Here is a 25,682-nt window from a genome sequence, read left to right on the forward strand (position 1 = left end):
TTTTTAAATAAATTTATTGTACCCAATTAATTTATGAGTTTATCCCCTCAGGGCCTGGAGTAACCCAGTGGGTTCCAGTAAACCAACAATGCTCCCTCACCTCAATGACCGCCAAAGGGACAGTATCAGTTATCTTCCAGGCCATTCCATGCAGATCCCTTGATCCGGTGGGGATGCCATGGATTCTAATTGTGTATCATATTAGTACAGCACAGTTTTTAAGAGGTTGTACCTTTAGCTATTTATGGCACTTCGCTATTCTCTGAATAATCTTTACTAGGCTCATGCTGTTGTGTATTAATCTCAGCTGTTGATGTGACAGACCATAAAAGGACCTTTGGAATTATTTGACCAAGGGATGAATTTCAGACATACTGAGCTATTTTTATATTAGCTGTGGCCCTGGTCATCAGCGACTCATGTGCCAATTATCTTCCATATATATTGTAGAGCATTTTCCAGTTATCATCCTATAACAGTTATTTAAAAAAAATGATTGTTCCTTCACCACACCTGCCCACTATTTAATTATTTCAACATAGGAACAGGAGGAGGCCATTCAGCCCAGTGAACCTGTTCCATCATTCAGTTAGATCATTATATCTTTTACTCCATCCAGTTGTCTTTGATTTCATAACCCATAATATCCTCATCGAAAGAAAATCTATCAACCTCAATAGTTTTTTTGCGGGAAAGTGTTGCAGATTTCCATTGCCCTTTGTGTGAAAAAGTGCTTTGTGGCGTTGCTCTGGCTCTATTTTTAAAGTTCTGCCCCTACCAGAACAAATAGTGTCACTCTGTCTACCCAATTCAATTCTTGTAATAACCTGAAACACCTCAATTAGATCACCCCTTAATATTTACTCAAGGGAATACAGGCCTTGTCTATGCAACCTGCCCTTTTAGCCCCCGTGTCATTCTGCTAAAGTCTTTCAAATTTAATAATCTGCTTCAACTGTTCCAATTTCAGTTTTCCTGTAAAATTTCACTGGTCTCTGCCTCAGCATCTCTCTAGGGTAAAGTATTCTACAGTCGAACAGCGCTCTGTAATCTCTAGTAACCTGCCTCCTGACTCTCGTAATAATAATTTTAAATAGATGACGCCCTTATTAATTTGAACTTAGCTTAATGCTGGATTCAGATAGCTGATGAATTGCATAAAGGCAAAACACCAATTCATAAAATGATGGAACTGTGATGTGGGTGCCACCTCTTGTTGGAAGTATTCCGATAAGATTCGTTATAAGATCGCCCAAGAGAATGGTCCCCAGGATGAGGGACCTCAGTTGTGAGGATAGATTAGAGAAGCTAGGGTTGTTTGCTTTAGAGAAGAGGAGATCAAGAGGAGATTTAATAGAGGTTTTCAAAATCATGCAGGGTCTTGATAGATAGGAAGAAACTTTTCCCATTGGCAGAAGGGTTAAGAACCAGAGAACACATCTTAAGATGATTGGCAAAAGAAACAAGGTGACATATGAACATACAAACATATGAATTAAGAGCAGGAGTAGTCCACTTGAGCCCCTCAAGCCTGCTCCACCATTTAATAAGGTCATGACTGACCAACTCCATATTCCCACTTACCCCCGATAACCTTTCACCTCCTTGTTTATCACGAATCTATCTCTGTCTTCAAAATATTCAAAGACTCTGCTTCCAGTGCCGTTTCAGGAGGAGAGTTCCAAAGACTCATGATTGTCTGAGGGAAAATATTTCTCCTAATCTCTATTCTAAATGGGTGACCCCTTATTTTTAAACAGTAATCCTGAGTTCTAGATTCTCCCACAAGAGGAAACATCCTCTACATCCATCCTGTCAACACCCCTCAGGATCATATATCATAGAATTTACAGTGCAGAAGGAGGCCATTCAGCCCATCGAGTCTGCACCGGCTCTTGGAAAGAGCACCCTACCCAAGGTCACCTCCACCCTATCCCCATACCCCAATAACCCCACCCAACACTAAGGGCAATTTTGGTCACTAAGGGCAATTTATCATGGCCAATCCACCTAACCTGCACATCTTTGGACTGTGGGAGGAAACCGGAGCACCCGGAGGACACCCACGCACAGGGAGGATGTGCAGACTCCGCACAGACAGTGACCCAAACCGGAATCGAACCTGGGACCCTGGAGCTGTGAAGCAATTGTGCTATCCACAATGCTACCACGCTGCCCTGTTTCAATCAATTGTTTCAATCAAGTCACCTGTTACTCATCTAAATGCCAGATGATACAAACCTAACCCGTTCTTCCTATCCTCATAAGTCAACTCAAGGTAAAAGCAAATTGTTGCGAATGATGGAATCATTTTCGATGTCCTTCCGTTTTTACTATTACTTTTTAATTCCTGGACAGAAAATACCGGACAATCTCAGCAAGTCTGACAGCATCTGGGGCAGCACGGTAGCATGGTGGTTAGCATAAATGCTTCACAGCTCCAGGGTCCCAGGTTCGATTCCCAACTGGGTCACTGTCTGTGCGGAGTCTGCACGTCCTCCCCGTGTGTGCGTGGGTTTCCTCCGGGTGCTCCGGTTTCCTCCCACAGTCCAAAGATGTGCGGGTTAGGTGGATTGGCCATGCTAAATTGCCTGCAGTGTCCTAAAAAGTAAGGTTAAGGGGGGGTTGTTGGGTTACGGGTATAGGGTGGATACGTGGGTTTGAGTAGGGTGATTATTGCTCGGCACAACATCGAGGGCCGAAGGGCCTGTTCTGTGCTGTACTGTTCTATGTTCTATGTTCCTCCGTGGAGAGAAATGGGAGCTAACGTTTCGAGTCTGGATTATAAAATGTTTGACAAAGTATTTTCTGTTTTTGCCCCCTTTTCAGTAAATTCAGTCTAGTAAACCTTCTCTGAACTGGTATGAGGAAAAAGGTTAGGAACTGGAATGAATTGCCTGAGGCAGATTCAATTTTGGCTTTTAAAAGGAAATCCAATAATTATCTGAAGAGAAAAGGTTTTGTAAGGCCACGCCGAAAAGGTGGGGGAGTAGAACTAGATAATTGCTCAAGCAGAGAGCCAGCATGGATATGAGGAGCTGAATGGCCTCCTTCTACGCTGTAGCCATTGTATGATTTTATGATTCATTCTACACCTCCAACGTCCCTGGCCAGTCAAAGTGATTTTCAACCGGACGCCTCGCCGTTCACATATCTTCAAGAAACCATAGAACAGGCATTGCCAACGTTGGGGGCATGGCCCACGGGTGGGTCGCGGGTGGGTGTCGGGCGGGTGACAATTGCGCACATCCACGCACCATAGCCGCAGCAGCCGGGTTTTAACAATGCTGGCTGCTGCGGCCTTCAAATAGGCTGGGAGCATATTTTTAAAATGCGTCCGCACTGCGCATGCACACCGATGGGCGGGTACGCATACGCAGTGCAGCCGCATTTTTTATATGCTACCAGTCTTTTTGAAGGCCGCAGCAGCCGGCATTGTTAAAAGCTGCCTGCAAAAGGTTTGGGGAGAATGATGTGATTGGTTGCTTTCTGAACTTTGATGCCGTTGAAGTGGAAGTCTCTTACTCCAAGAATTGTCAGTATCTGGGAGTCGCATTTAAGATTGGGAAAGATGGTCTCGTTGACAGAGCCTTATTGCCGCATGTTCTGTGCCACAATTGTGCTGTGGAGCTTAACTTTGGACAGATGGAGACTCCATACTTTCCGACACCGGAAAGCTTCACCTTCATCCAACAGGTTCCATTGGAGGAGCATGTATGAGGACCAAAGAGACCTAAAACCATTTCCCAGGTTTTGTCAGCAGCAAACAAGATGAGAGAAAATGGTGCCACCGGCGTGGGTCGCCAAGGTCAGCCGGCGTGGGTCGCCAAGGTCGGCTGGCGTGGGTCGCAAAGGTCGGGCGGCGTGGGTCGCGAAGCTCAGCCACGTTGGGTCCCGAAGGTTGGCCGGTTGGTAAAAATGGGTCCCCGGAAAAAAAGTTTGAAAAAGACTGCCATAGAACATAGGACTTAGGAGCAGGAGTAGGCCATACAGCCCTTCGAGCTTGCTTTGCCGTTTGTTAAGATCATGTCTGATCTGACTGCAGCTTCAATTCCACTCCTGTTTCTCCCCCCCCCCCCCCCCAATCACCCTTGACTCTATTGGCCTATCAAAATCTGTCTAACTCAGCCTTGTGTAAGTTCAATGATCAAGCCTCCACTGCCCTCTGGGCAAGGGAATTTTTATCACTGAATGTGTTCAAAGAATTTTTAAAAAATACATCATTTTCGATGTCCTTCTGTTTTTATTATTACTTTTTAATTCCTGGACAGTTCAGAGAAATGCTGGAAAGTTGGCATCCGTAAAATTTGAGTTCCTGGTTTTCCTTGGTGTCGTTAACTGGCTGTGCAAGATCCACCTTTCACTATCTTTTCCCATGGGTTATTCTCCTTTTTTTGCAGATCCACACCTTTGAAATGCAAATTATCAAAGCAAAGGATAATTATGCCGGGAACTATCGCTGTGAAGTAACATGGAAGGACAAATTTGACAGTTGTACTTTTGACCTGGAAGTCATAGGTGAGAGTTTTTTTTACTTTCAGATTTTCTGTTCTCTGAAAGTTACAAGTATTTTATAATTGAATTCCTATGGGCACCACTAAATCCAGGGATGCAAAGGTATGTTTGAGCCTCTAACATGGAGTTTTCACATCGTATTGCCATTGATTTTTAAACATAAGCGAGTTTGGTGCCATGACTATTTTCTTTACACTAGTTCATACTCCAGTTCACTCGCTGAAGTTTCTGTCCAGAGAGTTGTCCAACCCCAGGTCTGATTGGCGAATTTGTGCCAACTGTGCCCATTCGGGGGTGTTCACCACACCAACGGTTCACAGGGACCATTGTCGGACTTCAGTTTACTCCTGGTCACAGGTCTTCTGTACGAAGGGCAGATCAGCCAATGGTAATCAATTAAAAAGAGTTTACTCTCTAGCTGAATACTGTGCACTAATATGGACCAGAAGTAGTCACAGCCGAATGGTTGATGTCCAAATGAACATTGCCATACTGTGTGTCACAGGAAGTCTCAAGTTGACCTCAATGCTCTGGCTGCTGTGCTGTTGCATACCATTCGCATATACATTATCCAAGATGCTGTAATCCTCTGGGGCATCCAGTACATCAAGGAAAGCAAATATCTTTCCAGGCACCAGGACCTCAGCAATGTCCCAGAACATTGCTTGAAGTCACACAAGCCCTTGTGAACACACATGCTTTTGGACCGTGAGCTTATCCTTCGACAGTGCGACTTCAGCCCTGATAAATCTTGGAAAGCTGAATGGAATTCACATGAAATAAACTTGTCGGTGATCCCTGGTTCCCATCTTCTGGGCAGCTCATGGGCAACCCTAAACCATATCCATAGAAGCATAAGAAATGGGAGCTATTTGACTCAACTTCACCATCCCAAACTATTCCCTTATCCCTGAATTCCCTTAGAACCTAAATGCCTAGCAATCTCTATTCACATAAACCATGACAGATGCAGATACCTGATGCACAAATGGGAAATAAAACTTCTCCAGTATGCTCAGAACAAACACATATGATAATCTCAGTGCCCAATTCACAAATATGAAGGAGGTATCACAGCAATACACTGGATCACATTTTCTTGGAAAATGCTGTCTTATCCATGAACAGGAGCAATCGGAGTCCTTGCTGGGGGACAGTGATTTAAGAAAAACGTTTTCCTGGAATGTGTTATAATCACAGTTGTTGTTAGATACATAGACACATAGAAGATAGGAGCAAGAGGAGGCATATTGGCCCCTTGAATCTGCTCCGCCATTTATCACGATCATGGCTGATCATCCAATTCATTAGCCTAATCCTGTTTTCTCCCAATAGCCTTTGATCCCATTCTCCCCAAGTGCTATAGACCATAAGAAATAGGAGCTGAATTAAGCCACTCGTCCCATCGAGTCTGTTCCGCCATTCAGTCATCACTGATATTTTTCTCACCCCATTCTCCTGCCTTCTCCCCATAACCGCCTCTTGAATACATGCAATGTTTTAGCATCAACTACTTCCTGCAGTAATGAATTCCACAAACTCACCACTCTTTGGTTTACCCTGAATCCTCAGACTGTGACACCTGGTTCTGGACACATTAACCATTGGGAACATCTTCCCTATATCTACCCTGTCTAGTCCTGTTAGAATATTATATATCTATGAGATCTCCCCTCATTCTTCTGAACTCCAGCGAGAGCAATCCTAACCTCGTCAATCTTTCCTCATATGACAGTCCTGCCATCCCTGGAATCAGTCTGGTAAACCTTTGCTGCACTCTCTCTGGAGCAAATACATCCTTCCTCAGAAAAGGAAACCAAAACTGCTCACAATATTCTCGATGCGGCCTCACCATGGCCTTGTATAATTGCAGCAACACATCCCTGCTTCTGTACTCAAAATCTCTCGCAATGAAGGCCAACATACCATTAGCCTTCTTTACCTCCTGCTGCACCTGCATGCTTACCTTCAGCAATTGGTGCACAAGGACAGTCGCACCTCCCTCTCCCAATTTACAACCATTCAGGTGGTAACCTCCCTTCCTGTTTTTGCTTCTAAAGTGAATAACCTCACACTTATCCAAATTACACTGCATCTGCCATTGGTTTTCCCACTCGCCCAACCTGTCCAGAACATGCTGTAGGATCTCTGCATCTTCGTGACAGTTCACCCTCCCACCCAACTTGGTATCATCTGCAAACTTTGAGATGTTGCATTTTGTTCCCTCATCCAAATCATTAATATATATTGTGAATAGCTGGGGTCCCAGCACCGATTCCTGTGGCACCCCACTAGTTACTGCCTGCCAATTTGAAAAGGATCCATTAATTCCTAATCTTTGTTTCCTCTCTGCCAACCAGTTTTCTATCCACCTCAATACACTTCCACTAATCCCATGAGTTTTGATTTTGCACAATAATCTCTTATGCAGGACTTTGTCAAACGCCTTCAGTAAGTCCAAATATACCACAACTGGCTCCCCCTTGTCAACTGTACTGGTTTAATCTCCAAAGAATTCCAACAGATTTGTCAAGCATGATTTTCCCTTCATAAATCCATGTTGACTCTGACTGATCCTGCCACTGTATTCTAAATGTTCCGCTATAAAGTCCTTGAGGCTTTGAAAGCAGACCAAGGCAGGCCAGCAGCACATTTCAATTCCCGTACCAGCCTCCCCAAATAGGCGCCGGAATGTGGCGACTAGGGGCTTTTCACAGTAACTTCATTTGAAGCCTACATGTGACAATACATAGAACATAGAACAGTACAGCACAGAACAGGCCCTTCGGCCCTCGATGTTGTGCCGAGCAATGATCACCCTACTCAAACCCACGTATCCACCCTATACCCGTAACCCAACAACCCCCCCCTTAACCTTACTTTTTAGGACACTACGGGCAATGTATCACGGCCAATCCACCTAACCTGCACATCTTTGGACTGTGGGAGGAAACCGGAGCACCCGGAGGAAACCCACGCACACACGGGGAGGACGTGCAGACTCCGCACAGACAGTGACCCAGCCGGGAACTGAACCTGGGACCCTGGAGCTGTGAAGCATTTATGCTAACCACCATGCTACCGTGCTGCCCTAAGCGACTTTCATTTCATTTTCATTTCATAATGGATTCAAGAATTTTCCCCACTACCACCGGACAGGAAGATATAACTGGACAGGAAGATCCCAGAATGGAACCCTCGCATTTCAGGAAACTTGCTGTGGGGGTGCGCTGTCAGCAGGACCAGAGCATCACGTTGATGGGAACAGTCACAAAATCTCACCCCGTGAATTTTTTTTAATCAACATGGAAGAACAGAGGACCGCTAATTTGTTTTAACGTCAAGAAAAAAAATTCATCAAAATAAAAAGTTAGTTTATGATACAATACACCTTTACTCCCCCTTGGCTTAACAATTACAGACATGTTTTAGGATTAACACGGATTACAGAGGACAATTTAAATGACAATGGTCTCATTAACACAAAGTCCCTTTTAAGCACACAGGATGACTGTGGGAAAATACACTCTCCACTCCACCCCAAGTGAATGTTTGTGGCTGTCTCCTCAGAATCACCCTGGGTGATTGTCACATGAGAGTTTCCAAACACCACGTCCAAAAATACGCTTTGAAATCTTCACTCATAATTATGCTTTTCCTTTGCGGCTTGCATTCCGAAAGCCAGTCCAGGTTTTACAAATGGCTCTTTTAACCCAAACTTCTGCTCCATTTTAAACAGCGAATCAAGTCCAGAATTTTACACCAGCAACTTTTAGGTATCTTAAATGCTTTTACACAAACTCCGAGATCCACCTATTAGTGGGCTGGACAGCTGGTTTGTGATGCAGAACAAGGCCAGCAGTGCGGCTTCAGTTCCAGTACCAGTTTACTCGAACTGGCGCCAGAATGTGGCGACTAGGGGCTTTTCACAGTAACTTCACACTTGTGACAATAAAAGGTTATTATTATTATCAATTTCCATAGTTATTTCAACTCACATTCTACAGGCTGTAGTAAGACTTCACAAACCTGAAAATCTCATCTTTGTCTGCCTTTACTGAACAGTCCTCTATTCTAATACCTTTAAGCTCAGACCTCCTGGAAACCTCTTTATTCCTCTAGTTTCCTTAACAAGCTGATTTTCAGGTCTCTGCACTTGTTTCCTTAACCATTTTCCATGGCTTTTCTTCTAGTAAAGCTTGGAGATTTATTTCCTCTTTAGCCTTTTAAATCACTACTTCTAGATGAGCTGTGAGAGCTGCCTTCTGTCTCACTAGTTACCTTCAACTGCAATCAAATTAGCTAAACTAAAATTTAAAGCTTCTCTACCTTGCAAGCCCCAGTTGCTAAGCAATGCCCACATACCTCTGCTGACCTATTTATTCTTCACGCCGTAGCCCTCTCTCAGCACAATAGGATCACAGATGGAACTTAACCACACACATCCCCACATATACAAAACCCTTTTTCCACCATAAATCTAAATATAGGTTTTACCCTCCCAGGCACAGAAACATTAACGTAAACACACCTAAAACTGTTCTTTATTTCTAATGTTCACCAATATAAATCTAATTCCCTTAAACCTGCCATTGTTTTCCGATCAAATGTTCACAGTCTTTGAAGATGAACCACTTTCTGTGATTAAAGTGTTTATGGAAATTTTATTTGAATTCTTTTTGCAGAGGCCCCAGAAGTTCAGCAGATTGATATCCGTGCTGCCTTTAAACGCAGGTAACTACAATAAAACTTCTGTTGCACCCGGGAGTTTCCTGTGTCCCGACCCTTATTCATCAATACTATTCAGACCACTTCATAAATCTTTGAATCATGCAGCACACAGAAGAAGGTTATTGGACCCAGCATTTTGTTTTGTTCTAATTGATCTCACTTCCCTGTTCTTCTCCCATAGCCTTGCAACTTTTTCCATCCATGCGTTGTATAGCATAGATGTTTGAGCACAGAATAAGCCATTTAGTCAAACATACCGTGTTGGTGTTTATGTTCCACATGAGCTTCCTCCCTCCTTGCTTCATCTCACCCCATCAACATATCGTTCTACTTCTTTCTCCCTCACATTCAACTTCGTCTTTAATGTATCTATACTATTCACCTCTATATATTTTTCAAGTATTTATCTAATTCCCCTTTGAAGGTTATTATTGAATTTGCTTCCAGCGCCCTGTCAGGCAGCACATTCTAGATCACAACATCTCACTGCGTTAGAATTAAATGTCCTCGTATTTCCTCTGGTTCTTTTCATCTTAAATCTGTGTCCTCGGGTACCCACAAGTGGATACAGTTTCTCCTTTATCAAAAAACCTTGCAGATGACTGTGCACACTGTATGTCATCCGGATCTCTCTGCCTCCAGCAGAAACCCTCGTAAGTTTAAAACAAAATTGTATGCTGGGTGAAGCAGATGTGAGGGAATGTTTCCTTTAAGAGATTCCATGCTCGGATACACTAAAGGCAGCTTTATTGTGAAAGTTTTGAGTTTGGTATATATTGTTTCGTGATTGACAGCCACATAAATATCACAGTAGTTAGCACCTAGATTGTCAAGCAACCGTTGAGGGAAAGAGGTCTTGATGTTTAAGTTCCTGTAACATCTGAAAAAAAGAGTGAGTCAACAAAGTCACCAAACTTGTGTACGAGTCCTTATACAAGCATGTAGGAACAGAAGGAGCCCATTCTGCCCCAAAGGCCAGTTCCACCATTCCATTAGATCATGGCTGATCTGTAGCTCAATTCAAGTTAGCCACCTTCATTTCAAATTGATCCATTGGGGATTCACACAATAGAAATTGAGAGGTTGTTTCCCCTGGTTGGAAAATCTTGAATATTGAGTCAAAGTCTCAGGATAATAGGTCGATCATATAGATGAGAAGAAATTTCTTCACTCGGAGGGTTGTGAATATTTGGAATTGTCTACTCCAAAGGCTTGTGAATACCTCATTGTTGAATATTGTCAAGGATGAAATAGACAGATTTTTCTTCTCTCAGGTAATCAAGAGATCTGGGGAGTGGGCAGGAAAGAAGAGTTGGGGAAGAAGATCAGCCATGATCCTATGAAATGGTAGAGCGGGCTCAACAGAGCATCTGGTCTACTCCTAATTCTTATATTCTTATGCTTCAATACCCATTACTCTATCAAGCACAGTCTTGAAAATTTCAATTGACCACAGTCTTTTGAGAGAGAGCCCAAGATTTCATATCGTCCTCGGCTTCCCAATTTCAGTCCTCACTGGCTTCAGCTCTGGAGAATCAGTCACAGACACGGTCTGATGGCCATCAGAGAGGGTGGAGTAAATATTGGATGCATCTTAGTACCCGGAAGTGACATAGTAACCATAGGGACGACAGCAGAATACGTGGATCTCTAGTGGAACAAATCTATCTACAAGAGCAGTAATGGCCACTGAAAAGGGTCCAAAGCTAATGGTTTTACTCACAAGTGTTGAGTTAATTGTTTCAAGAAGTAGGTGCAATTAATGTAGAAATGAAGATTCCAGCTATTGCACAAATCGATGTCTCCTTGGAAGGTGTGGCATTCTGGGATACATTATCTGGTAAAGTAGACAGGCACAAAGATGTAGACTCAAGACCTGAAGAGATGTCTGAAGCAAGTACTGCAGCATGACAAAGATGTCAGTGCCCAACTAGAACTTCAGTCTTGCCAGGTGATGTTGGAGGATATATGATTTCTTACGGTCAAAATGCAACAAAATGGGATTGGAAATCATTCAGAAAAATCTAGGGCTGGATTCTCTGTTGCCCGACGCCAGCAGATACTGTGATCGGCGATCAGGCAGAGAATTGACTCTGACGCTCAAATCGGCACTTGCGTTGGTTTGACGGCGATCAGCCATGCTCCTCACCCTTGGAAATGGTGCAATCGCATCAGGCACCACACGGCATTGCAATGGCATTGGCGAGTCATCGACAGGCCTTTCTGTGATGCTCCACCCCTGATTGGATTGAGTTCCAACGGCGCGGGACACTCGTGGTCTCACTAGTCGGGAATCCGGCATTGCGGCAGCGGACTGGGTCTAGTGCCACCACACCTGGCTGGGATCCGTGCCGGTGGGGGGGCTTCTGTGAGGACTGGGGGCACTGGTGTGGGGTGGTCGGGGTGGCCTATGGGGTCACGAATGGCGGGTCGTGTCCAGGCAGGGCCGGCACCATGTTGTACAGTGCAACTGCTGCAGGTCGTCAGACATGCGCATGTGCGTCCAAGGACACCGCCATTCTCACTCCCCTTTCGGCACAGGAGTTTCACCCGTCGCAGCTGCTCGCCCCTCACCAGACCTGGAATCGCCAACTTTTTCGGCGGAAATTCTCCATTTGAGCCGGCACTTAGCCGCTGAAATGGAGAATTCAACCACTAATTCTTTGACATTGCAAACGGAGAGGGTTTTTAAAATTCGTTCATTGCAGGTTGTGCCAGCATTTATTGCCCATCCCCAATTGATTGGGCAGTTAAGAGTCAACCACATTGCTGTGGGTCTGGATTCACATGTAGACTAGACCAGGTAAAAAATGACAGATTTCGTTCCCTAAAGGACATTAGTGAACCAGATGGGTTTTTACAACAATTGACAATTCATGGTCATCACTAGACTTTTAATTCCAGATTTTTATTAAATTCAAATTTCAACATCTGCAGTGGCGGGATTTGAACCTGGGACCCCACAGTACTCTGGGCTTTACTGGTCCAGTGACAATACCACTAAGCCACCACCTCCCCAGGTATGTCCAGACCATGACATGTGGTATGAATGCATTTGAATTAGAAGCAACATATTGGTCGTCTATGCAGTATCTCAGGGTCACTGCCCATTGGCAACTGAGTTGCTGGGATACTTTGGAAAAGGGATTATATGATGATCTAGGAAGTAGAAAATAATTCCCAAATGTTCTTGGTGTGAAGCTGAACAAATGCAGGAGGAATCAGGAAGGACCAAGTGAAAGTTAAATGAGGAATCCTTTCCAATCAATGAGGCTGGTTGTGAGGATGTTTCCATCTCTTCCACTAAAGCAATGAAAGGCAACTGGGTACAGAACAGCTACTAAAGTGGGTGAGAATGAGATGAGCAACCATCTACAGCAAGATCTGAAGAGATTTTCATTGGTTGTTGGGTGGGGGGAATAATGGTGCCCCCTACAGATCATTAAACTAGACTATAAAACAACAAAGGACAAAGTACCAAATCCTACGGAACCCCACTGGTAACAGCCATCCACTAGCAAAAGGTTCCGCCAACCTTTATCCTTTGCTTCCTGCCAGTAAGGCAATTTTGGATTCAATTTGCCACTTTCCTTGGAAGCACAAGGGATTTTACCTTTTTGACCAGCCAATTATGTGACATTGCCAAAAGGCTTGCTACGATCCATACAAGGTGTCATCAACTACACCCACGTGGCTCTGTGGTCTCCATGGCCGCATGCATGCCATTCATGAACCACAAGGGATACCACTCGCTCAATGTCCAAATCACCTGTGAGCACATTATATGCATCACACAGGTATGTGCCATTTCTCATGACAGTAACATCTTGGGGCACTCGCAGATCCTAGCTGGAGGCATGGCTCCGTGGGTGCAGGACGTATCCCCTCAACAGGTAGCTGATGATGCCAGTTCAGAGGCCACAAACACCCGCTGAGACTCGCTGTAACAAGGCGCATGCATAAATGTGCATGCTGGTCAAGCAGGCAATTAAACTGCTGAAGATGCAGTTCCAGTGCCTGGACTAGTCCCTCTAACACAGCTCACAGAGGGTGTCCCACATCATTGTGGGCTGCTAGTTAGATTGGCTCACTGGAAACTGATGGGTTGGCTGGGGACAGTGTTCTGCCTGACAATAATCGGAAGTGATTAGATCTTCGAAAGAGAAAGAACACACTCTCTCCCTTGCTGAAAGAACTGCTTTATTGTTCTAAAAACAGTGAATGCCTGGCATATCTTTGCTGTAAACATGAAATAATCCTGAATGTACAGAGAAAATGGACAACTTTGGCAGAGAAGCCTCTGGACCCTCGAAGGAAGAGGAGCAGTGCCTCTCCCTCTCTCTGTTGTTGGTTGCCTGCCGTCTCCGTGGGTCTGCAGTGAATTACCAGCTGAAGGAAAAGAAATTGCCTAACTGAAGGTCAAAACTTGAGAAAGAAACTAACTGGAAGATATCCATCTGAATCAAAGATCCTTATCCTTTTATCTTATTATAATTTTCTTGAAACCACCTTTTTTCCTGCGTTGTTTGTCTGTGTGTGTATAGAGAGATAGGAGGATAGTTAAAAGGGGGGGGGGGGGGGGGGGGTTAGGAATCAGGTATTATGTAGGCAGTTACATTTTTCTGTCTGTTTAATTTAGAATTACTGTCAATAATAAAAGGTTACTTGTATTTAAACTTTACAAATCTGGTGGCTATGGTCAATTTAACTCAACCAAAGCCACGGATATTAATATAAAATCTAATTTCACCTGCATTGCGACTGCAGGTCAAGTGGGGCTGAGGTTGATCGCGTACTAGCCCAGGGTGTCCTAACAATACTTGGGATCCTGCGATCACTGGCTAATTCAATGGCTCTTTTCTCAAAAGGTATGAGGCATCTCAGTTCGGGCATGTCTCTGGCTGGCTGTGACCATTCATGGTGGTTATGCTGAAGTTTATCCTGCAAAGAGGCAGATGGGGAGAGTGTAGGTGGGGGTCCTGCCATCACAGATGCTGATGAAGTCTGGCATGCGTGGGTCTTGCGTGGGAGTGGGGATGTGAGGAGCAGATTAGCTACTCGGTGGAGCAAGGGGATTGGAGGGAGAGGGTTGCGGGGGAGTGAGGGCTGCATGATAGGTGTCGGGAAACTGTGATATGGCTGGGTATGAGATCACTGTAGAGCTGTGAAGGGTCTTTGAAGGGGTGCAGCGAGAGACATGAGGCGGCACATTTACCCTGGTGTGCGAAGGAGGTCATTCATCTTCTTGAGGCATTGTTGCTCCATCCTCTTCTGCAGTAAGCTGGCACTCACTAAGGCTGCAACTATATCTCAAACGGGGTTGGTGACCTTGGCAGGTGGACGTCTGCAGGAACACGGGTATGTGATGTGCGGCCTCTGCTGCACACCATCCAGGAGTTTGGCCAGGACTCGTCACAGAATCTTGGTGCTGGCTTCCTGGCAACCATCCCCCGGACTGGATCTGGAACATGCACTGGGGAGTGTTGGGAAGGCTTTTATAAAGAGCGCCCTACTGACTGTAGAGATTAAGTTGTCCTGGAGCAAATCATTGGCAGGCTGCCACAAGCGTGATGTGATTTACATGGTTAGAAAAAAATATTTACAGAGGCTCAATATTCCAGGGGATTTCCCACTGGATTCACACTGGTTTTCTTACTGGAATCGACAGTTTGAAGAAATATGGTAAGATTCTGCACTATGTGTTTGTAAGTGACTGTTTATACTGTCCCTCAGAATTGCAATAATGTGCCCGCAAGAAAAGTTAAGATACTGGTGTATAATTATACAGATTATCCCTTCCTCCCTTTTTAAACCATGTACGATGTTGGCAGCCCTCCAATTCGATGGCACCACTCCTGTAGTCAGGGGGGATTGAAATATGATGGTCCAAGCCTCCACAATTTCCTCGCGTGCTTCTTTTAGCAACTGGGTTATATTTCATCCAAGTCGGGCAATTATCAGATGTCAAACACTCTAACATTTCCTCCCTTACAATGTTTACAATGTTTACTTCATCCATTGTTACACAGTATCTGTATAGGTTTTGGCTGCTGAGTGGTTGTTCTTGTTTAACAGTGCTGGCCCATGTGCCTGGCCTTTATTGGCCTCGAATAACTTTATTTCTTTGGTTACCTACATAAAGTTCATCTCTGAAATATCTATTATTTTGTCTTCTTTCAATCATAGGGCTGCACCAGTAAGGTAAGGAGGTCTTTCAGCATTCTGTTACGGTACCCTCGGAGGACAGAAACTCCTTATCCCTCTTATTTGCCTGGATCGCATGAGAGAGACCTACATATACTTTATATGTAATCTTCAGTTTACTTAATAATTCCACCAGCATCTTGTGTCTTGCCTTTCAATGGATTGGTGGCAAAAGGGACTGTTTGTTCAAACTGATCTTTCCACCACTGTGTAATTGAATGAATTCTTAGCCGCACCGTGTGGAGATTAACCCAAAATTGTCGGCTGCTGTCCTGAGCAGACGTCAAATCTTCTCAACTCTTGATTCTTAAAATGACAAGATTTTGCTGCCTGTCTTGTCGCTCAGCAATCTTTGATCATTGACTGCAATATTGAACACATGTGCTCCAATTCCTTGTATTGGTGAATTTCGACTTCAAGCAGTGTTGTTCTGAGCAGCTTTCTGATCGTAAATCTTCATTGGTCAGTATGTGGGTTGGTTCACTAATCTCACTAATATCTTTTTAAAAAGTTTAATCCTTAGAAAGTCTGAATTCTAAGCAACTGCCCCACACTCGTTCACACGATAAGCTCTTGCATATTACTTTCTTCTGATATGTGGAAGTTCTGAAAAACAGATGTAACTTATGCACCAGAATTTATGGTAATTATTGTCTCGTCACTCTTATGACCAATTATCATACTATACCAATTAACACATGGGACACAGTGTGATGCTGTGGCCAGTTTGCTGAATGCTGTTCTTGATTGCTTTAAGGTATTTCTTGGTTGCGGGTGTTGGGTCTTTGAATCGATCAAAGATCATTCATGATCGTCAGTGAAAATGTCATGAATTTCCGTGGGTGATCTGCAAATGGACATCATGACAATCCACCCAAGTGGTTCATGGATTCAAACCTTGGCTTGACTGATTCAGGCACCTTCTCAATTCCTGGACCATTGATTACCACAATTAAAATGTATGGTCCATCACATTACCAGAAACAATTAGTCCCTCAAAACAAAAGAGAGTTCACAAGTATCAAATGAATGTTCCATGAACTACGTGAGGTGTAGGATAATGATGTTCCAAATTTCTGTAAATGTGCATGCCAAGCTAATTCTCAAAATCTGAACATGCACAACATGTGGAATGCACGGTGGTTAAAAATACTTTCATTTATGTTTTGGAAAGTTATTTTATTTAAACGACTGGATTTCAAGAGTTGATGAACACCTTTAGACTCAAGATGGTTTTGGGAGCAGGCAGCTTGTCTAATTTAGAATTTAATTTCAATTTGAATAATTAATCAGTCACATGCTCTTTTTGTTTTGTGATTTTTGCATTGTGTGAACTTGAAGATGTTGGTAGACACGTTAACTTTCGAATCTGCTATTTAATTTTCTCTTTAGCACGCCAAGTGCGTACCAACTGAGATGGAACGGAGCAGATGGAAATCAGTCAACCTTTTATTTATTCTTATTTCGATTTCTCTTTGACCTGATTCTAAAAAGCCTCAATCTTTTTCCTTTCTCTGTTAAAAGTGGCGGTGATGGTCAAGATGATGCAGGAGAACTTGATTTCAGCGGATTGCTAAAACACCGGTAAGATATTTCAGTTTCAGTAAATTATAGGTGTTACTTTGGTGACCCTAATATTTTGGAATTTTTTTTTAATTTGAAGAATGGTGTGAAGCTATGGAAGGATTTGTGAGCTGATTTAACAGTCGGCAATGTGAACACACCTTCTGTGGCCATAAGAAACCACAACAATTGAAAGGGAATTTAGCGAGGGTTTAATGGGATCCCAGTACACATACAATGGCAGGTGGAGGGGGCATCCACACCAACTGGACATGAGTCTGCTGCCATCCTATGGTCTAATGGTCTTATGGTTGTAACCCCAAAATTCCAAGCTGGATCTTTGGGACTAACTGGAGCAGGGTCCAAGCCCTGGGGCCTTGTGTCTCAGTGGTGTAAATGACTATGATACCACCGTTGTAGATAAAATCTAATTATTAGCAAGTACAAGCTCACCCAAAGACCTGCGTGGAGTTCCGCTGGGAGCCTTCAGAGAAATGAAAAGTAAAGAAGTTACAGATTGTCGAAAGACAGACAGTGAACCCATCACCAGAATTGAACTAAGAAAGAAAAAGTTGATTGAAATCAACTGAGGAAATATCCTTTTGGAGAACGCTTTGTTAATGCACCTCTCTACCTTTAGTAAAGTTAAGGGTCAGTTTTAATACATCGGACGAGATTCTCCATTTGGGAAACTAAAGGCTGGAATTCAGTGGAAAATTTCTAAGTTCATTTGTTTTTTAAAAATAAATTTAGTGTATCCAATTATTTTTTCCAATTAAGGGGCAATTTAGCAGGCCAATCCACCTAACCTGTACATCTCTGGGTTGTGGGGGAGAATCTGCAAACTCCACACAGACAGTGACCCAGGGCCGGGATCAAACCGGGTCCTCAGCACGTAGGCAGCAGTGCTAACCACTTTGCCGCGAGCTCCCCACCACTATTCAATGACACCTAGACTGCTATTCTCCGGAAGGATTTCTGAGTGTGGTAGCGAGCTGGAACTGCCGCGAGCTTCCCGGCGCTCGGCTTATTAATTGGTCCACTTAATGAGGCCCCAAGGTCTTCATGCCGCAAATGAAGGGTCACCAGACAATTTACCAGAACTGTGTATCGGCCTCCCATTAACAAGGTCAGACAGCACTTAAACAGCACTTACATAGCCAGCCACACTCAGCTCACAGCCATGGTGCCGTGAAAACCGGTCCCAAGATTTGGAGACGTGGACCTGTGGATGCTTCTAGATGCTGTGGAGGCCAGAAAGGATGCCCTGTTCCCCGGAGGGTCCCGGAAGGTCCCGGAGGGTGAGCCACAAGGCAGCCAGCCACAGGGCAACCAGTGCCACCTGAAACCAAGTGGCAGCGACCGTCAGCTCGGAAAGCGTGGCCAGGAGGACTCGCCTCTAGTGTCGCAAGAAGGCCAATGACCTACATGGGACAGCACGGGAAAGCTGACACAAATGCACCCCCGAGACATTTCCGCCCCCACACGAACATCCACCCCCCCAGCTCTCCAAGCGGCCTTCTACCCTCCCTTCAGCACCCAACTGGGTATCGGGCACAGACGTGCATGATGTGTAGCTTGTGATTGCACACCAACTGCACATCCAGGGATTGGAAGCACTTCTTCCAATTGATGAAGGGCACCCCCTGAAGAGCCAGTGCTTGTAGGGGGGCTTGTGGGCCATCAATCACCTCCTGAACCTGGCGCATGCCAGGCCACCCTGATCCTGAGGGGGAACACCCCGAATCCACGGAGCCGTCAGCAAGTAGCCCCCCGCTACATCACGGAGGCCCAGAGCATACTGGGTCAAACATGCTAATCATATGTAAATGCATGCAAAATGCCGGTTTTGCATGCCACCGCCGGCGCAGGGCCAAACCTTGTCATCGCTACCAGCGTGGGACTGGAACATGGTGTCCGAATTGTCGCTGGGCATGGACCTCAGTTTTAAACAGTCTCCCGACCGCGGTTTGTGTTTGCGGTGTCGTGAGGTGGAGAATTTTGCCCATCATATTCCATCAGCATTAACGTGACATCAATGATAGAAATCCAGTCACTACATCACCCAGCCTCATTTAAATAGTCCTGCCAATTTGAGAGAGAGGAACGAATGGCAAAATATCTACACATCTCTGATGGTTATGATTCCAGCCCACTGAACCTATCTGGCTAACAATTTGCTTCAACCTGATGATTAGTCTGGTGGCCTTCCTCTGTACCCCTTTCGAAAACCTCGATATCACCCAACGTATGAAGAGACCAAAAGTGAACACAGTATTCTAACTGAAGTCTCACCAAGGTCTTTTATAAGGACAATCTGGATTTGTCTTGCAATGGATTTTCCTATAAATACACCTTAGCACCGAACTGGATCTGGAAAGAACATCTCACATATAGTATCTTGCACAGGCTAGGGCTTTCCTAAAGTGCCGTATAGCCAAGAAAGAATGTCGACTAAGTATAGTCCGTGCAGCCCTTCAAATCTGGCGGTGATCCTTTGGAGATCCATGCACAAGAATTTTTGCATAGTGCCAAAATATTCATAGGAGTGTTCTCAAATACGTTTTACACAGAGTCATGTGTGGAAACATTACAATAGGTGACTGATGGTTTGGAGCATCGTAGAGAACCAGAGAGGGGGGAGAGAGGTTTAGGCAGGAATGCCAGTCTTGGGCTCAGGCAGCTTAAGGTGCAGCCTCTACTGGTGGAGCGATGATAATCATATATCCCCAAGAGGCTAGAATGGGAGGAGTGCAGAGATCTCAGAAGGTTGTGCAGCTGGAGGTGGTTACAGAGAAACAGAGGGAGCGAGGCCATGGAGAGCTCTGAAACAAAGGATTTGAAACTAGTATTTTTACCCTGTTTTTATTGTTAGGGAAATGAAGGAAGAAAGCACAGAACCTGATTTTGATGTTTGGGAACTGCTGAAAAATGCTCAACCCAGCCAGTATGAAAAAATAGCTTTTGAACATGGAATCACTGACCTCAGGGGTTTACTGAAACGCTTGAAGAGGATAAAGAGGGAAGAGAAAAAAAGTGCCGGCAAGTATCGTTAAAGCTCAGATGTAAGAGGCTCAGCTTCATTTTTTCATTGCCACTATGATGAGCAGATGAGAAACCTATCAGCCATGGTAGAGTGGCGAAGCAGACTCAATGGGCCGAGTGGCCTAATTCTGCTCCTATATCTTATGAACTTATGCACTATGAATGAATCATAGAACAATACAACTCTGAAGGAGACCATTCAGCCCATCATGACCTCTTTGAAAAAGCTATCAAATTTAGTCCCCACTCCCCAACCCCTTCTCCCCCCCACACCCTGCTGTTTCCCTAAAACCCTGCAGTTTTTTTTCAATCACCTTTCCAATTCCCTTTTGAATCTACATCCACCTTCCTTTCAGGCAGCACATGTTACAATGACAAAAGTTCACTGCATAAAAATAAAACTTCTCCTCATCTCCTCCTCTGGTTCTTTTGTCAATCACTTTAAATATGTATCTTCTGGTTACAACCCACCTGCCAATGAAAATACCTTCTCCTTATTTACCCTATCAAAACACCTCGGAACTTTCAAATCTCTGTTAGATCCTCCCTGAACTGCCTCTGCTGCCAAATTCTCCCACATAACTAAAGTCCTTCATCGCTGGACAATTTCTTTCACACCTTAACCAAGAATAATCGGATCCTGACCATAATATTCCCTTCTTAAATGTCTTTCACTGTAACACAGTTCCTTCATAGTTTTGCAGAGAGTATGCGTAGCGAGGTATTGAGTTTCAGTTCTGGTATTAATTGGAACCATCAGGATCAATTAATCCTGACCGCCCATTGGAAACCGGGTCGGTAGTCAGTTAAGAATGAATAGGTTACTTGCCCTCTCAGAAGCTAGCCATTTACAATGTTAATCTATGGTGTCCTGCTGGCAAATTAACAGCCCAATTTAACAATAGAAATGAAAAGTATTCTTTCTATAAGAAGCCCAAAATCGTACTTCAATCATGGCCTAATGTCTTTTACTCTTGCTTCTCTTGACAATTATCTTAAATCTGACTCCTCTGATTTTCAATCCTTTCACCAATGGGAACAATTTCTCCCTATTTATTCTGTCCAGACCCCTCATGATTTTGGATGCCTCTATTAAACTTCCTCTCAACCCTCACCTGGCCAAGAGAAACAATTTCAACCTCTCCAATCTACATAATTGAAGTTCTGGAACACTTTTAGATGTCAATCTGTGGGGTCTTGCAGGCAGCTGAAGAGCCCACCTAAATAACAGCAATAAAAAGTGTAAAAGTAAATGTAAAATTTGTGAATTCTTTCAACATTTTTCTAATGCCATCACATGTTTCCTAAAGTGTGGTGCCCCGCACTAGATGCAGTACTCCAGATTGATTATGGCTTGATCTACTGGATCATATCAAATTTTATTTAATTGTCTTCCCTCATAAATAAAATCTAGATAACAATCCAAATCACCTCTTTGCTTCGCATTTGTTTTTTAAATCAATTTTTCTATCAATTATGCACAAAGCTTTTGCGAAGATCCTGGAGCCTGCGTACCAAGCGGAGAAAGGTGACAAGATAAGGTTTGTTGTGGATTTGGCAGATCCAACCGTTGATCTAAAATGGTATCGCAATGGTCAAGAACTCCGGCCAAGTCCAAAGTAAGTATTTTGTCTTAACATTCTATTCCTGCGCTAATGTTGAACCATCTCACTTTCAGTCAGAATATAAAGAAAGACTTGTAGGAAATGCAGCAACCAATTCGTAGGCAAGCACCCATTAAAAAACAATGAGACAATGACCAGATTTGTGTTTATTAGTGGTGTTGGTTCAGAGTTTAATATTGGCCAGATCACTGGAGAGACCACACATGATCTTCTTTGAAATTATGCTATGGGATCTTTTAAGGAGCCGGCAAGTGGGGGGGAGGGGGGGGGGGGGGGGGGCCTCAGTTTAATGTCTTTTTGGAAAGACTGAACCCCTTGACAATGCAGCACTCCCTCAGTACTGTGGGATAAAATGCAAGTAACATGAATTTTGGGTGAATTGCAGATTAAGTAAGGTAGATGTTGTGATGCTGCGAAAGGATGTGTTGAATTTGGTTTGGAAGTTTATTTCCACAGAATCTCCCTCCCCTACAACCTCAACCATCAACAGCAGCAATTGCATGGGAATGCTACCAGCTCCAGTTCTCCATTTACACTACACCCCGCGCTGCCTTGGGCGCTGCTTTTCTGCCATCCCTGGGCCCATATAATGGAATTCCCGACCTAACAACATCACCTCACAGACTGCAGCTGTCGAGAGTGGTCTAGTTCAACATTTCATTCTATTAAACCTCTACTGCAGTGGTTCAGAAAGGCCCATTGTCACCTTCACTTGGGAAACTACAACGAACAAAGAGACCAAAGAACAATACAGCACAGGAACAGGCCCTTTGACCCTCCAAGCCTGTACCTGTCATGATATCACCCTTGGCCAAAATCCTCAGCACTTCCTCGTGCCGTATCCCTCTATATCCATCCTATCCATGTATTTGTTGAGATGCCTTTTGAATGTCGTTAATGTATCTGCTTCCACAACCTCCCCTAGCAACACGTTCCAGGTACTCACCACCTACTGTGTAAAAAACCTGCCTCGCACATCTCCTCTAAACTTTGCCCCACGGACTATAAACCTATGCCCTCTGGTGACTGACCTCTCCACCCTGGGAAAGAGTGCCTGCCCATCCACTCTATCCATGCCCCTCATAATCTTGTAGACCTCTATCAGGTCACTCCTCAACCTCCGTCTTTCTAATGAAAACAGTCCGAGTCTATTCAGCGTCTCCGCATAGCTAACACACTCCAGACCAGGCAACATCCTGGTAAACCTGCTATGTACCCTCTCCAAAGCCTCCACACCCTTCTGGTAGTGTGGCGACCAGAATTGTGCGCAATATTCCATGTGCGGCCTTACCAATGTTCTATACAACTGTAGCATGTATTGCCAGTTTTTATACTCGATGCCCCGTCTAATGAAGGCAAACTTTCCGTATGCTTTATTGAGGCATTCTCAGTGTTTTCCACATTCCAAGAATAAGTGAAAGTGACCAAGTGTGAATGAGACAATGATTTCAGTAATGATGGCAGAAAAGGAACATAAGGCGGTGGGATGTTGCCCAGGTGAGAAGGGAAATCTTGCTGATGGATAGGATGCAGAGTTTGAGAGTTAAGCAAGGTTCAGCACTTTTGACTTCAACGTGAGTGGGAAGCTCAGGAGAGGGATGAAATTGAAACGCCAATGTTCCAAATGAACTCACAGCGAACTCGACTGTTGAGTTCATGTTCAGTGAAGTCACCTTTTGTAATTTTTAACAGATACATCTTTGAACACAAGGGAACCTTGCGTATGTTGACAATCAAAAATTGCACAATGGCCGACGACGCAGCTTATCAGGTATCGGCCGGGGATGAGAAGTGTACGACAGAATTGTTTGTCAAAGGTAAATAAATCAGAAAACCTATTCTGTACTATTCCTCTGTGTTCTTTCTCAGTCATGTTTGCTGCTTTCCTAGATTTTAAGTGGCATAGAATTTACAGCATGAAGATGGGATATTCACTCTTTCTGGTCTATGCCGATGTTTATGATCCACTTGAACCCTTCTTTATCTCACACCACCAACATATCCTTCCATTCCTTTTCAGTCATGCATTTATCTAACTTTGTCCTCAATGTATTGATGCTATTCCTCTCAACCATTGCCTGTGGTAGCAAGTTCCACATTCTCATCGCTCTCTATGTAAAGACGTTTCTCCTGAATTCCCTAATGGATCTTTTAGTGACCATCTCATATTTATGGCCACCTGCTTCAGGAAACTGTAAACATCTTCCATTTGTCAAATCCATCAAATACATTTTTAACATTTTTGCATGAAATCCTGATCAGGCCGTTCCTCGTCCAACTCTTCCCCAGAGGAGCTCTTCCCCAGAGGAGCTCTTCCCCAGAGGAGTCCGAATCTGTTGTTTCCTGATGGTATAACCTCTCAATTCTAGCCAACCTTTTTTTGCATTACAAACAGATGAATTTGGAGCAGGAGTAGGCTATTCGGCCCTTCAGCCTGCTGCACCATTCTATAAGATCATGGCTGATCTGATTCTAATCTCATCTCCTCATTCCTGCATACCCCTGAAAATCTTTCACCCTCTTGCTTATCAAGAATCTATCTATCTTTGCCTGAAAATGATTCAAAAACTCTGCTTCCACCACCTATTGAGGAAAAGAGTTTCAAAGACTCACTGCCCTCTAAGAGAAAGAAATTCTCCTCATCTTAGTCTTAAATGGGCAACCACTTATTTTTTTTTTATAAAATGTTTTTTATTGAGTTTTCATATTTTATATCCAACAAATTACAAATTGTGAGAGAGAAAAAAAAAACAATCAAAAATTAACATGTATATTTACAGGTAAGCATCTTCATAGTAACAACTGTGGCTGCCCCCTTTAGCCGGCATACATATTTTACATTCCCCAATATGGCCGAGGCACATGTTTATAGGCATTTATTTACAGTTTGGTTTTGGGCCTTAGCTAGCCATCAAACACCCATAACGAACCCGTAGCCCTCTTCCCCCCCTTCCCGGCTACCTTCCCCCGATTCCCGTCCATTTTCCCCTGATTTTTGGCCACCCGACTATTTTTCCTCTTGTATGTTGGCCACAAACAGGTCCCGGAACAATTGGGTGAATGGCTCTCATGTTCTGTGGAAGCTGTCGTCTGACCCTCGGATGGCGAATTTGATTTTCTCCATTTGGAGAGATTCCGAGAGGTCGGACAGCCAGTCTGCAGCTCTGGGCAGTGCTGCTGACACCACTTATTTTTAAACAGTGGCCCTTAGTTCTCGATTCTCCCATAAGAGGAAACATCTTCTCCACTTCCACCCTGTCAAGACCCCTCAAGGTCTTATATGTTTCAATCAAGTCACCTCTTACTCTTCTAAACTCCAGTGGATACAAGCCTAGCCTGTCCAATCTTTTCTCATAAGGCAACACACCCATTCCTGGTAATAATCCAGTAAACCTTGACTGAACTGCTTTCAATAAGGAGACCAATATTGCACACAGTATTCCAGATATGGCCTCATTACTGCTCTCTATAAATTAAGCATCACCTCACTACTCTTGTATTCAATTCCCCTCACAATCAATGATAACATTCTATTAGCTTTCCTAATTATTTGCTATATCTGCAAACTAAACTTTCACGATTCATGCACAATGACATCCAGATCCTTCTGCATCTTAGAATTCTGCAATCTCTCACCATTTAGATAGTATGCTTTTTTTAATCTTCCTGCCGATATTATATTCCATTTGCCAGATCTTTGCCTACTCACTTATCCCATTTATATGCCTTTGTAGCCTCCTTATATCCTCTTCACAATTTACTTTCCTACCTATTTTTGTGTCATCAGCAGATTTAGCAACTATTCATTCGGTACCTTCATCCAAATAATTGATATAAATTATAAAAAGTTGAGACCCCTGCACTGATCTCTGTGGCACACCCTGTCAACCAGAAAAAATACATGTTTATACTTTGTTTCCTGTTGGCTAGCCAACCTTCTATCCCTGCCAATATGTTAACTCACTACACAATGAGCTTTTATTTTCCGTAATAACCTTT

At 43.8% G+C, this 25,682-nt stretch overlaps 1 protein-coding gene across 15 annotated transcripts in view; it reads left to right on the forward strand.

Annotated features, from left to right (window-relative positions):
- Positions 1-25,682, forward strand: part of mybpc1 (myosin binding protein C1) — a 175,020-nt gene that overhangs the window by 68,957 nt on the left and 80,381 nt on the right. For all 15 annotated transcript variants that reach the window (XM_038781127.1, XM_038781130.1, XM_038781128.1 and 12 more), the window contains 7 exons: positions 4,401-4,518; positions 9,201-9,249; positions 15,433-15,447; positions 16,975-17,034; positions 19,889-20,055; positions 21,545-21,677; positions 23,376-23,500. In XM_038781127.1, coding sequence (XP_038637055.1) covers positions 4,401-4,518; positions 9,201-9,249; positions 15,433-15,447; positions 16,975-17,034; positions 19,889-20,055; positions 21,545-21,677; positions 23,376-23,500 — 667 coding nt within the window. The remainder of the gene's footprint in view (positions 1-4,400; positions 4,519-9,200; positions 9,250-15,432; positions 15,448-16,974; positions 17,035-19,888; positions 20,056-21,544; positions 21,678-23,375; positions 23,501-25,682) is intronic.

Source organism: Scyliorhinus canicula, chromosome 20, assembly GCF_902713615.1.
Source record: "Scyliorhinus canicula chromosome 20, sScyCan1.1, whole genome shotgun sequence".
Lineage (NCBI taxonomy): Eukaryota > Metazoa > Chordata > Chondrichthyes > Carcharhiniformes > Scyliorhinidae > Scyliorhinus > Scyliorhinus canicula.